We start from the raw sequence: 12826 nt of genomic DNA, 5'->3' as shown, positions 1-12826 counted from the left end.
CTCAAGGAATATGAATAATGTCATTAAGTTCATATAAAAATGTGACTTATGCACAAGCATTTGTATGAAAAATGTAAAATCTAAAATTAAAATTAAGTAAGAAGTAGTATATTGGATAAAATAGTATTGGAGTCTAAACAGACAAAAACCCCACACAAATATGAAGGCCTGTAATATTTGATGTCTGTCTTTATTTATCATTATTGTTAAAATATTAATGTAATTATAGTATATATTCTTTAAGATTATTGATTTAATCTTACATAACTAAAATATTTTAAGCAGTATCTTATTTTCAATAAATATTTTCAGGTATATTTTGTGAATGTAATATGATCTGTGGTAAATGTTCATATTCTTCACTACATTTCTAGGATAGTTATCGATAATAAATGTGGGCAAAGCATTTGGAATGTCCATGTAAATATGATTTTCTGTATCTTCAGGTTTTTTTATCTTGATCAGTCGTACAGCATATCACAATAAAAAATAGGTTAAGACAACTAGAGAATTATTGTTGGAATATAAAAATAATTTAATTCTCTTACAAAATGTTGGAATGTCTTGGACAGAATTATATCTCAGAAAAAAAGAATTAAAAACTACATTGTGACTTTTGTACTTTGTACTTCTGTTGTGGTTTCATTCTTGATACAGAGAAGAAGTGTCTGTGATAGAAGTCTAACTGCCACATACTGACAAACTCAGAATTTTGCCGTTTGATTAGTAAGAGGAGTTAAGTGTTAATAAATTTGAGGCCTCTGCCTTATCTCCTCAAATACCAAATTCTCTAAATACAGAATCTGAAATACAGACAGGAGATGGCAAATTGCCTGCATGCCTTTCAGGTGTGATGATGTCCTTCTTTACTTTTGAGTTTTTTAATGTATTAATACAACTTGTTTTGTAGTCTTTTTGCAGTAAATCATTAGCATTATTATTATTTCAGACATAGTAAAATCACACATCAACACATAGCGAAAGGGGAAAAATTCCCTTATCCATTCTGAACAATTTCCTATGATAATACAAATGTTACCCAGGACAGATCTTTGAAATGAATACCGATTCTTTAAATTCTTTCCTGTCTGTTTCAGGAAATAGGGAGATCCCACTGATAATGAAGTACAATGTGTCTAAAGTTCACTTCTAAACACTTGGCTCTTTGCTTTGAAAGTCATCTGCATTCCCTTTATAATTCTCAGCCACCAGAGATCTGCCTAATCTTGGAGATCTGATCCAATATCATTCGGAAAAATCCTTGATAATAGTTTCGCCATTCAATCAATGAAAGAACTAAAGCTTCCTGCTTGTGTCTTCTTTAAAAAAAAATCCTGAGGCAGGGGAATAAGTCTTTGGCTTATGGGTTTGGAGATTTTGTTGTTTGCAAATTAAATGATTATTACCATTATTATTCAAGTTCTTAATCAAGGCGAACAAATGGCATCTGTTTGTTATCATTCTTCCTACAGAAGACAAAGGCTTCAGTCCCTATGGTACTGACTGCTGGCCCCAAGTGGCTGCTGGATGTGACTTGGCAAGGAGTAGAAGACAACAAAAACAACTGCATTGTGTACAGCAAAGGTAAACACAAACCGATTTTTTTCTTTACTTTCTTGCGTAAGCTACTGAGATAAACATATACCTGTTGCATACTAGGAAAATTAATGCTATGTCTGCCCTTAATGTCAGTTTTTGTTCCCATTTTTTTCCCATGTTCTGGTTTTGCCTTTTTTTTTCCTTCTAGTGATATAAAAACCCCAGAGGGTGCCTGTAGTTTATTAAATACTTTATAAACACTGAAGGACATCAGCTGACATAAAATGTACCATCCATTTCTCTCTGAGAGTCAGTACTCTGGGAAACACCGGTAAAATCTCTACACTTTGAATAGGTGAATTCCTTTTGACATTTTATTGGGCATACTGGATATCATTTCTCTATGCTGCATTACGTTGTAGACTACTAACTGAAATCCAGTTTTATATGGAGAATGAGAACTTGATTAGACTATGAAAAGACTTTGTGTCAACATGGTAACATAAGATAAATGGAACTGGATTTCAGGGTTGTCACGTCTGACATTCCAGTCTCTGCATAGTGGCATGATGTGATGATACTTCACTGGAGTGTATTGGCTCGTGGCAATGGGTATCACTTCTCTCTTCCATGGATTTTCAGATTTGTTCTTACAAGGCTGCCCACCAAGGATGCGTTATCTAACCCACCACATCTAACAGCTCCTTTGGTTCAAGGTGCTCAGGCTTTTGCCTTGCATCTTGAACCAACACAAAGGAGCCTTGGGTTTGGTCCATAGCACCATGGACTATGCACACTATTCGGTCAGTTGCTGTGAAAGCTTTCTAAATGCAGCTACAGAATCATCACTACGTGTTTTTAAAAAAGTTAAACAAAACACCACTTGAATACATGGAATAAAAATAACGTAGTGTAGCTGTGTTCAGCGTTCACCCTACAGATCAGGTTGCAAAACTGTGACTTTTCTTCCTTTTTTTGATTGATTTCCATCACCAATCTCAGCACTTTGTGAATACTTTAGAACATGCACTGTTCTTGTTTAATTTCTTTTAGGTTTTATTTCTAACCAAACAGACCTACTGAGATCAAAGATTTGTTTGCTGAGGCAACCTAGTGACCATTTCAGCATACAAGCATCCAGGAAAATAAGCACCCATATCAATATATTAACATACAAAACACTAATCATAACATCAAAGACTCCTAAAAACTTACTAGAAACAATTACAACTTGTTCCTATAATCATTGCAATTTATACACTTATAAGAGGATTGCTTTTAAACTGCCACAAGCCTTTGAAAGTTGAAACGCTGAAAACAGGGAATTTGCATGTTAAAAATGAGTTGCACACCAGGGTCTTATAAATTCTTTCTATTATAATTACAAAATGTCAACACATTCATTCTACAACCTAAAACACCTGCAGTACTAGAGGACTGGGCTCAGATCTAAAAAGGGTTGAGTTGCCCTTCCTTCACAGCTTGCTGATTGCAGCCCAAGTGGAAAAAGCAGCAGAGTGCTCTGAGTAGCAAACACACTGAAGCTTTTTGCATGAATCCAGAGCTTCAGTTTACTGTTCGTAATATTGAATACACACAGGCAAACTTTTCTGCAAAAACTTTTTAATGTAATGGGAAACTACTTTCACTCCAAAACATAGCTCCTGCAAATTCCCATAGGATGATGTCTTATCAAGTATTATATTCTTTCTGTAATTATATTAATACTTAGCACATATTTACCAGTTGGACTTTTCATCTTCAAAGTATTTTACAAACGTTATCTAATTCATTAGACAGTCTCAGTGCAGTCTGATTTAATCTATTGAAATATGATTTATTTTTTTTCAAATAGTAAGAACTTGCTTAAGTTTGATGCAATCTGATTAGCCCAAAATATTAGTATTTTCATTCAAAGGTGATGGATTTTGTTTCACTGATTATACCAGTTATTTTGGTACTTGGTTAACAAGGTATGGTGAGACAGCTGAACAGTATTCAAGGTGAATTCTATTGTCTCTACCACAGATGCATATTATAACTAAGGTTGAGGATAAATTTGAGGATAAATACATGTTAAAAAACTGCTACTTCACTAAAATAATGCAGGAAGGAAGTTGTAGCTATGCTTTGCTTCCACTGCATTCTGTTCCTCTCTTTGAACTCTGAGGTGGCTGCTCTGTCGGTCATTAAGCACCTACCCTTGCCTTGAGCTCTACTGGGATTTTTGTACTAGAAAGATTAATTGGCTTGGATCACAAAACAATGTCAAATAGAAGATGGTAAAATAAATAAATAGAATAATGTTTCTTCCTTCAATTTGTATCTCATCATTCCAGATTACATTGCTTTGATTTGTGTTAGCTTTCTGTCTCCTATAGTGCCATTACTTCTAATGAAACGGTGTCAGCTGGCATGTAGCTGTAATTCGATGTTATGTTGTAGTTGCATGTGTATAATTTGGTTAGTTTGCTTAGCAATACGTTGTTATTTCTGAAAGCAATTAGCTGAACAAATGTGTGGAATTATCCGTGTAGCAGATTTGGTCACCTGGGAGCTGTTTTCCATACAAAACTCAAGATGAGATGAGTGGAGTAAATTGGCACATTTCTAAGAGGAAGATAAGTTTAGAATTGGCTAACAGTACATGGTACTGGTTGATCAGTTGCTGACTCAGAAGCACATGCCATATCTCCTTTTAGCTCATTACAGAGATATCTTTGAGAGCAGAATTTTCCCCAGATCCTTCAGGAGAACATAGGAATGTCAGTCTGATTTCCAATTCACTAGAGGCTGTGGAGCACTGTAGTCAACCACATATTGCACACAGAATAATCACAAGGACAGGAACCTAGAATGTATGTTCTATTGAAAGAGAATTTGAGCTGGCTGGTCCTATTTGCCTTCAATGCTCTCCATAAAATATTTTCCCTAGGCAAGCAAACAAAACGTATGTGTGCATATCTATGTGCGCATATATCTATATACCGATAAATTTATATATATATATCTCTGATGTACACATATAGGATTATATATCTAAGTTATTACAATGCAATCACAAGTAATCTTCTATACAAACCTTTAAATAAAGAAACCAGTTATTTAAAATCACACATCAGAGTACATTCAAAGTGGATAGCTATGAAGTAAATACTCAGTATTTGAAATAAGTGCTATTCTAATTATTCAGTTTAGTCTAGGATACTACCTGTATTTTTTATAATTACATTTCCCCAATACTAGGACAAGTTAGAAAAGAGAAAAACATTTCATTAGTGATAGTTAATTATTGTTCCATTTTACAAATTCTGCTACAAGCTGGCTACTCATGGCACATGCCATTATTCCACTCCATTTTCTTGAAACTTTTACAACTGTAGTTGCATTCAAAAGAAATGCTCTTTTTGTTTTAATATTTATCATAAACTTCCCTCGTGTTTCAAAATGGACTTTCAAAAAGTCTATTCAGTAATTTGAGATATGTCTTAGGAACTGAGATTTGAGAGACAGATTTTATGCATTACAGCTTATTTAGAAATATATGTTCTTTTCAAAAAAAAGCTTCAGCATAATTCAAGCAAGTTACAGTGGTAAGAGGTATTAATGCATGAACTGTATGAACTGTATGGTCATTGCCACATAGTGTACTTGAGAAACATTTTTGGCTAACAGAATTGTGCACCAGACCTGGAAAATCTCTAAGACCATGGGTGAGAGTCTCCCCACAAGCTAGGAGGGGGCTGGGATATTTATTTACTGAAAATCTTTCACTGGAACTGCAAGGATTTTAAAAAATAAATTATGACTGACCAGAATAGAAACAGTATAAAAACCACAGTTGCACAGACTAAAAGCCATGCTCATGTAACAGACATTTTTCTAGATATTACTTAAGCCATTTATGTGAAATGTATGGGTACCGTATGTTTAGTGGCATTGTTAAAACAGGGTGTCTGTACAAATATTTAGCTGTGGGAATTATAAAATCATAAGGCGATTAAGTTAGCTAGTTGTGAAATTCCAATATTGCTTTTTAAATGACTTCAGGATATAGGAGGTGCTAAGGTTATTATCTGTTATCAGGAATACAGCGGAATTGTACGACTGGATAATAACTAAACAACTGACACAATGTAAAATTACATTATCAGTGTGTTAAAACAAAATTGCGCCCTAAAGGAGTCTACATGCCAGCTCAGAGCTGCAGTGTAATTATGCTTAACTCTGATAATTAAAATACAACGGAGATCAACAGAATCATTTTCATTAAGAAAATTATTAATGATGGTGGTATAACAGTAATTGATTGCAGAGCACCACAGGATAACTCTGTGCAGGAAAGCCAACATGTGTAACGTGTGTCTGGGCCGGTCGGGTTGCGTTGCGTCCCACTGAGCATGCTGCCGGCCAGGTGGCAGCCAGGGGGCACGTCTCCTGCTGCAAATCCTAATTTAGGAAACGACCGCTTTGCAGGCTGCCCCTTGGAGGGACAGGGATGGGTGCTGGTGCACAGGATGATGGGATGGGGTCTGGTACCCCTGCCAAAAAGGAGGTGGCTGCAGGCAGTGACTTGCACACTTCTTAAGCCAGCCATCATCTCAGTTTGTGTGAGGCAGTGTTTGGTTTTGCATTTCCATTAGTGATTTACTGATGTTATTTCCTCCTCTGCCTGGCCTCACTGAGTAGTTTATGCCCTTCGTTATTTCTGAGAGGAGCGGGTGGAGAAAAAACCCATCCTTGCCCCAGTGCGGTTCCACAGGCACTGCATGACATCTCCGTAAGTGATTCCACAGGACGCTCCCGTTAATTGTGCTGGTGGTGCGGACACATGATATCGAGAGCCATAAAAAGCCTCCATCTCTGTAAGTGAAATCTCAGTCGGTGCCCACTGGGCGACTATAACAAAGTTCTTGCTAGGAAGGATATTGCCTAAGGGTGAGATCTGAGAATTGTCATTTTCTTTTGGTGAACGAAAGACAGGGAGTGGGGGGAGGGAATTTCTGGGGAGTGCTGCTCCACACAGCTAAGGGATGGGTGCTGGCTCAAACAGACTCAGCTTTTGAAAGCTGCCCAAAAGAGTCTATTCTCCAATCACAGTAGAGAGGAAGCCTGCTAGGGTGGATTTACAGAACGATATTTAAAATGACAGCTGCCCACACCGAAACTTTGTCATGTAGCTAATTTATAAATGGAAGCTTGAGGAAATGCAGCACAGAGGAGAGGGCAGGTCAGAAGTCAGGACTAGAGGCAGAGGGCTTTGCTCGACCCTTCTGGGGCTTCCCCTGGCTACTGAGCCCCATAATTCACGTAAAATAAGTCAGTAAATGCATAACTGGTTACTTACTTCACTGGTACTGGGGTGGCTTATTTAGCTAGTGTGTGTGCCATATACTGAAAATACAAACATTGTAAAAGGGTTGCATGAAACTACTAGTAAAGGTTGAAGGCAATTTTTAATTAATTTTGCTAATTTAAAGTAAACATTCTAATTTTTAACATAAAGGAAAAGTCAATTGTAGCAACAGAGGGGTACTTAAATTCTTCTTTGGTGACAGAGAATTATTTTTCTTGATTGTTCTGTGAGATCCTTGATATGATGTTTTCCCCAGCAAAAGAGTTTTCAGCTAGCAAATACTTTTTTTTCCTCTGCAGCTTCAGGCAATGTAATGGTACATTGCACCACAGACATACAGCATCAGGGACCCTAATGAGACAGAGGTCAAACATCATAAGAAGTTTAAACACTGCTACATTAGAATATGAGTATAATTTGGTTTGGGTCAGAGAACAAGTTGTTTAGTAGGCCAAAGGTTAACTTGGGCCATGTATTTTAGATTGCAAGGGGCTTTTTTCCACATACTATTAAAAGAAAATGGAGTAAATTTACTAAGTCTGTTCCACATGGACAGTCAGAAAACTGCAGTATCTGCTGTCCTACTGGATGCCTTCATTATCTATACAATGTGCTGAAGCATTCAGTGGTGCTAAAGGTTTTTGTTCTTTCTTTGTATCCAGTGACAAAAAAAATCTGAGTTTTTAACAGAATACATGTGACACCCTAATATCAAAGGTCTATGGAAGAGCTTGTTTTGGATTTCTTTTTACACAATACTGAAAAATTGCAAAGTATTTCTCAAGAGAGGTATAATTACATGCATAATGCTTACATAGAATAATGTATCTGCATTTACAGTCACTGGAAGAAAATGTTGTGGATACAGACATAAGGGCATGATTGGTAAGCAAGTAGACTTCAGGCTCCCTCTTTGGTTTTGTAGGGATGTTGATCAAATGGCATTGTTGTGAGTGAAACCATTGCAAATTAGTCCTGATGATGTGCTTGCTGGACACGGAAGGAGAAAATATTTTGCCTCCATCACTAGTGGTTCCTATGTCTTGTTGATAGCAGTCACAGTATTGAGTACTTAATTCAGACACTATTCAGCTTCAAAGAACTCACAGAGCAGAACTGTACTTTTTCCTTATTTTAATTTTTTACCTTTGTAAATGGATCCAGTGGGGGATTTTCTGCTTTAGGGAGTTAGAGGTTAGGGCCCTGTATATTGTCTTAGTTATCAACAATAAGAAGGTTATTTTATGCATCTTTATGAATATGCATATAATAGCACGCAGTATATTATTACATGCCCTTTAAATTCTAAGCATATAGATAATAAAGGGAAGATGACAAGAAATACAGGAGTACAACTAAATTTCCACTTCTAATATGAAAATGCTTTTGTTCATTATTAGTGCGTTTCATTTACGTAGCAGCCAAATGGTATGGTTTGTTCTCAGGTGTATATTGATTTGGGTCTTTTTTCTTATGTTGTTATCACTTATTATGTAGTGTATTTCATAGTTTGAAATTGGAATTATTTTTCATTTGAGGAGACAAGGAAATAGGCAGAATACTGACATGATTTGCACAGAATTATGTATTTTAGACTGAAGCTATAGAAAGCTGTAAACTGAGTCCAAAACTCGCCTATGAGAGCATGTTCAGGATGAAAAAGCAGCCCAGTCTGCACTTCACACTGTGACCATATGAAAAGAAATATTGCTTCATACATTGAGACCACTGGCAACAATAAATGCAAACAGAATGTAGAGATTTTTTTTTCAATGTATGTATTTTTCTAAGTCAATTGCAGTAGAATCAGTCATTTAGAATTTTTTTAAGAAAAATGTTGTCATTATTTTCAGGATATGATACATAGGCTAAATGTGTTTTATTTTTAATTAATTTTTTTTTCCATTGTGCTGAGTAACTGTTGAGGATTGCAATAACCTTGTGACCCCTGGGGCTCATGGTACCATTACCTCTGTCATCTTCCCTACAAAGCAAGAGGGAAGAAAAAAAGCCCCCAAATTTGCTGAGCCACACATTTCAAGTTGTCGACAGCCCCATCCACAAGAAAACAGAAGAAAATATATATGCACTCTGTCCTGTCAAAAGGCTTTCACCTTATCTTGAGAGACTGTCAGGGCAGGAACATCATGGAATGGACAGGAGTCTATTAAATTAATAAGCTGCTGGATGGTGTCTGGAGAGTTATGATGCTCCATAAATCCAGTTTGATCATGGTGGACAAGGTTTAAATCTGCAGCCTCCTAATACACATCCAGGTCCTGGATTGGATTTTAAGTTTTGTGCTGGAGACACAGAGATAGTCCTGTAGCTTGTGAATTAAGATTTATCATTTTTTCATACTTTTTTTCCCCCTACACTTCCTGACAAAAATGAAAACACCTTAGGGATCCTGGCAAATGTTACTGCTTGAAATGAAAGAGCTGTTGTCAAGGTGAAACCATGACCTAGAAGCCTAATATCAAACCTGGGTCATTCTTTTCAGGCAGCTCCATTGGTGCTGAGTATAAAATGTCTGTATGGGAGGAAACAGGGCTAGATTCATTCACCTGTTTTATAGTGATTCCTATTAAATACTTCTACTGTGCATTTGTGATACAAGACAAACTAATGGTGTGCCATGTAAAAGCAAAACCTGAAAAATGTTGAAATATATTCTACCCCCATTCAAAGTTGTTGTGTGTATAATGGACACTGAGGTGTGAGAATTTTATGTCCCTTATCTCCAGATGGATTAAGTCTGGTGCTTATAATTCAGAGAAGACCCTTCTATAGCATTCAAGGTGCCAAGCTCCCAGCAAAACCTGTGTGATGGGCAGCCGTGATGTCCAAGTGGGTAGTGGAGCTGGGCTACCTGGAATGCAGTGTTAAAATCATGTTGGATGTGTTTTGTCTTTAGCAGCTTACAAGCAAGGCCATTATTATGGCACAGTGGGTGGAATTCAAGTGTTTCTTGGCCACTTAATTGACCTGCAAGTCAGTGATCTATTGTTAGGTCCCTAAGCTCCTATTCCTATTACTCTGGAGACTCCAGTAGGCAATTGCTGTGCTTGCCTGCACAGGCAATGGCAGAGCCAGCCCTTCTCTCTTCTCAAACTCCCTAGCCATATTTTGGATCCTGACTAATTTATTTATTAATGATACTTAGACTCTGTGTTACTTTTAGAAGCAATTTGTGCTCATTTTTGTTTTCATTGTTAATAAAGGAGCTTAAGGAGGCTTCCTGACATTAGAGAAGTCTAAAACGGTTGTATATGTTAAAGGAAATGGATAACTCATGTTGCAATACCGGGGACATGGAGATTTGTTTTATGCTCAGGAAAATGGATTCAGAGCCAAAAGCAATTGAAAAAAAAGCTCTTCTGGAGTGTAGGTTTCCTTAAACAGAAAATGGGATCAAGATGTAACCCTTAGTCATCCATACATTAATCTCCCTCCACTGTCTTTCAGGAATTGCTTAAGAGCTGTAGCTAGAGATCATGTGTGACTGAATCCTGACCTCTCTATTGATCCTGGGGATCAATGTGTGTACTCTCTGATCCAAAGATCAATGTCAGCATTTCCCTCCTTCTCCCATGGTATTCCAGCACTGCTCACTAGTGTAGGCAGAGGCCACAAGGAGCAGGACCTCACAGCAGAGCACCATGGTGCTGAGGCCAGCACTGCAGACCATGTCTGTTTTTCCTAATGCAATGGCAATTGCACCCTGTTCTTTGAGGCAGGTTATGAAGAGTGTATAGTGAAGTGGGGAGAAGGGAGACTGAAGGTTACGGAAAAAACTCTAGCGTGGCAGAAAATACAGGAGTGCCTCATTGCAGTTCTCCTTGCACTTGAGGCAGGATGTTCCTAGTGCCTACAGCTACCCTTCTTCTCACCAGGGCTGGGGCACCCCTCAGTCTTCCCACTGTTTTAGTCTTCTCTGAAGAAAAGTAAAGAAAATATGGAGAAGTTGAAACCTGCTTCAATGTGTTTTTAATATCTAAGAAATGAGCTTTTGTTACTGCGGGCACAGAGAGAACTCAGCAGTTTTTTTAAAACGTAAGTTCTTTCCATGTTAGAAAAAACATGGAAAAAATTGCTGTTTCAGATTTGGTTTCTTATTTCTTATTTCAGTTTCATTCTGTCAGGGCATATGGGGCAATGTGATACTGACAACCAAAAATCCATGCTAGAGTGTGCTCAAATTCTGATAGTTGAAGCAAGTTGTGATGTTGAAGCAAATTTACTAGACATGTTCTGTGACTGAGTGGTGATGCACATGACTGAATTGGTTGGTGGCAGGCAGGACCAAGGCTTGTTTCTGGAGCAGAAATTGCCTGTAAGACAATTTTCTATGATAATATCATAGTATGTAGGCATATATACTTTCATGCATTCATACACATAGATTTATAAACAGAAATGACAACCTCAGGCCTCAGTTTAAGACCTCAGCCTGTATTTAACTCAAGATGCAGAAGGTTCTGAAATCTCTTCCTATAGCTGCAATATATACTTCTGCATGGGTGGCTCCCATCTATTCTAAACAATTATACTATCATAGGTTAGTAGTCATTAGGAGGAAATATTATTTGGAAAAGACTTCAGAAGATAGAAAGAATAAGTCCTAGCTAACATTGTTAAGGCTTAAGAAAATTACTACTATTAGCTTTATAAATCACAAAGGAATGTTAGTTTTGCAATAAAATGGTGAAAGTAGAAGACAACACAGAGAAAAATATGCAATTTAGGGAGAGCAAAGCAATGTAGTAAGAATGTTGAAAAGTTAGATTGTATTAGAAACACTAGAAGAGGCATTTATTCAGACTTATCAGATGGATAAAGTAACCATTGTAACGTTTTATTTAAAAAATCAAGATGCACAGTCGGAGCCCTGTAATACATACAGGGCTCTGTAACTTTATTTTGGTGAATGAAAAATTCTTTTTTGAAACAGTGATGGTGTAGACACACATACAAGTTGAAATCTTCCTTTTACAATTGAATATATAAAAATAATGTATTAGAAGCATGTAAGGACAGTGCACTAATTATTCAAGGTCTGAACAAATGAAAGACATTTTTGAGAAAACTGATAATCATTGGGTTAACAGGAATTGACAAATATGAATCACAGAATCATGGAATGACCTGGGTTGGAAAGATCTTAAACATCATTTAGTTCTAACCATCCTGCTGTGGACAGGGACACCTTTGACTGGACCAGGTTGCTCAGAGCTCCATCCAGCCTTGCCTTAAATATTTGCAGGGATGGGGCATCCACAACTTCTCTGGGCAACCTGTTCCAGTTTCTCACCACCCTCACAGTAAAGAATTCTTTCCTAATATCTAGTCTAAACCTACTCTCTTTCAGTTTGAAGCCATTCCCCTTTGCCTGTCACTAAAAGCTTTGTCAAAAGTCCCTCTCCATCTTCCTTTTAGGCTCCCTTCATGTACTGGAAGGCCACAATTAGGTCACCCCAAAGAAGTGAACCTAATCTCTTCTCCAGGTTAAACAAATTGAATTCTCTCAGCCTTTCCTCATAAGAGAGGTGGTCCATCCCTCTAATCTTGGTGGTGTCCTCTAGATTTGTTCCAACAGGTCAATGTTGTTTCTGTTCTGGAGACCCCAGAGCTGGATGCAGCACTCTGGGTGGGGTCTCACTAGAGAAGAGTAAAGGGGCAGAATCACCTCCTTTGACCTTCTGCCCACGCTGCTTTTGATGCCTCCCAGGACACATTTGTCTTTCTGGGGTGCAAGTGCACGTTGCTGGATCTTTTCCAACCTGTCATCCACCAGCACCCTCAAGTACTTCTTGGCAAGGCTGCTCTCAATCTGTTCATCCCCCAGCCTGTGTTGATCCCAGGGGTTACTCTGACCCAGATGCAGCACCTTGTATTTGACCTTGTTAAACTTCATGAGATTCCCATGGG

The 12826-nt window shown here is 37.7% G+C and overlaps 1 protein-coding gene across 2 annotated transcripts in view; it reads left to right on the top strand.

Moving 5' to 3' along the window:
* Positions 1 to 12826, top strand: part of ZFPM2 (zinc finger protein, FOG family member 2) — a 308016-nt gene that overhangs the window by 193636 nt on the left and 101554 nt on the right. For both annotated transcript variants that reach the window (XM_017730299.1, XM_017730298.1), the window contains one exon: positions 1473 to 1584. In XM_017730299.1, the coding sequence (XP_017585788.1) occupies positions 1473 to 1584 (112 nt within the window). The remainder of the gene's footprint in view (positions 1 to 1472; positions 1585 to 12826) is intronic.

This window comes from Corvus brachyrhynchos, unplaced genomic scaffold, assembly GCF_000691975.1.
Source record: "Corvus brachyrhynchos isolate BGI_N302 unplaced genomic scaffold, ASM69197v1 scaffold302, whole genome shotgun sequence".
Lineage (NCBI taxonomy): Eukaryota > Metazoa > Chordata > Aves > Passeriformes > Corvidae > Corvus > Corvus brachyrhynchos.
The sequence above is the reverse complement of the archived record's forward strand: the minus strand, read 5'-3'. Positions and strand labels throughout refer to the sequence as shown.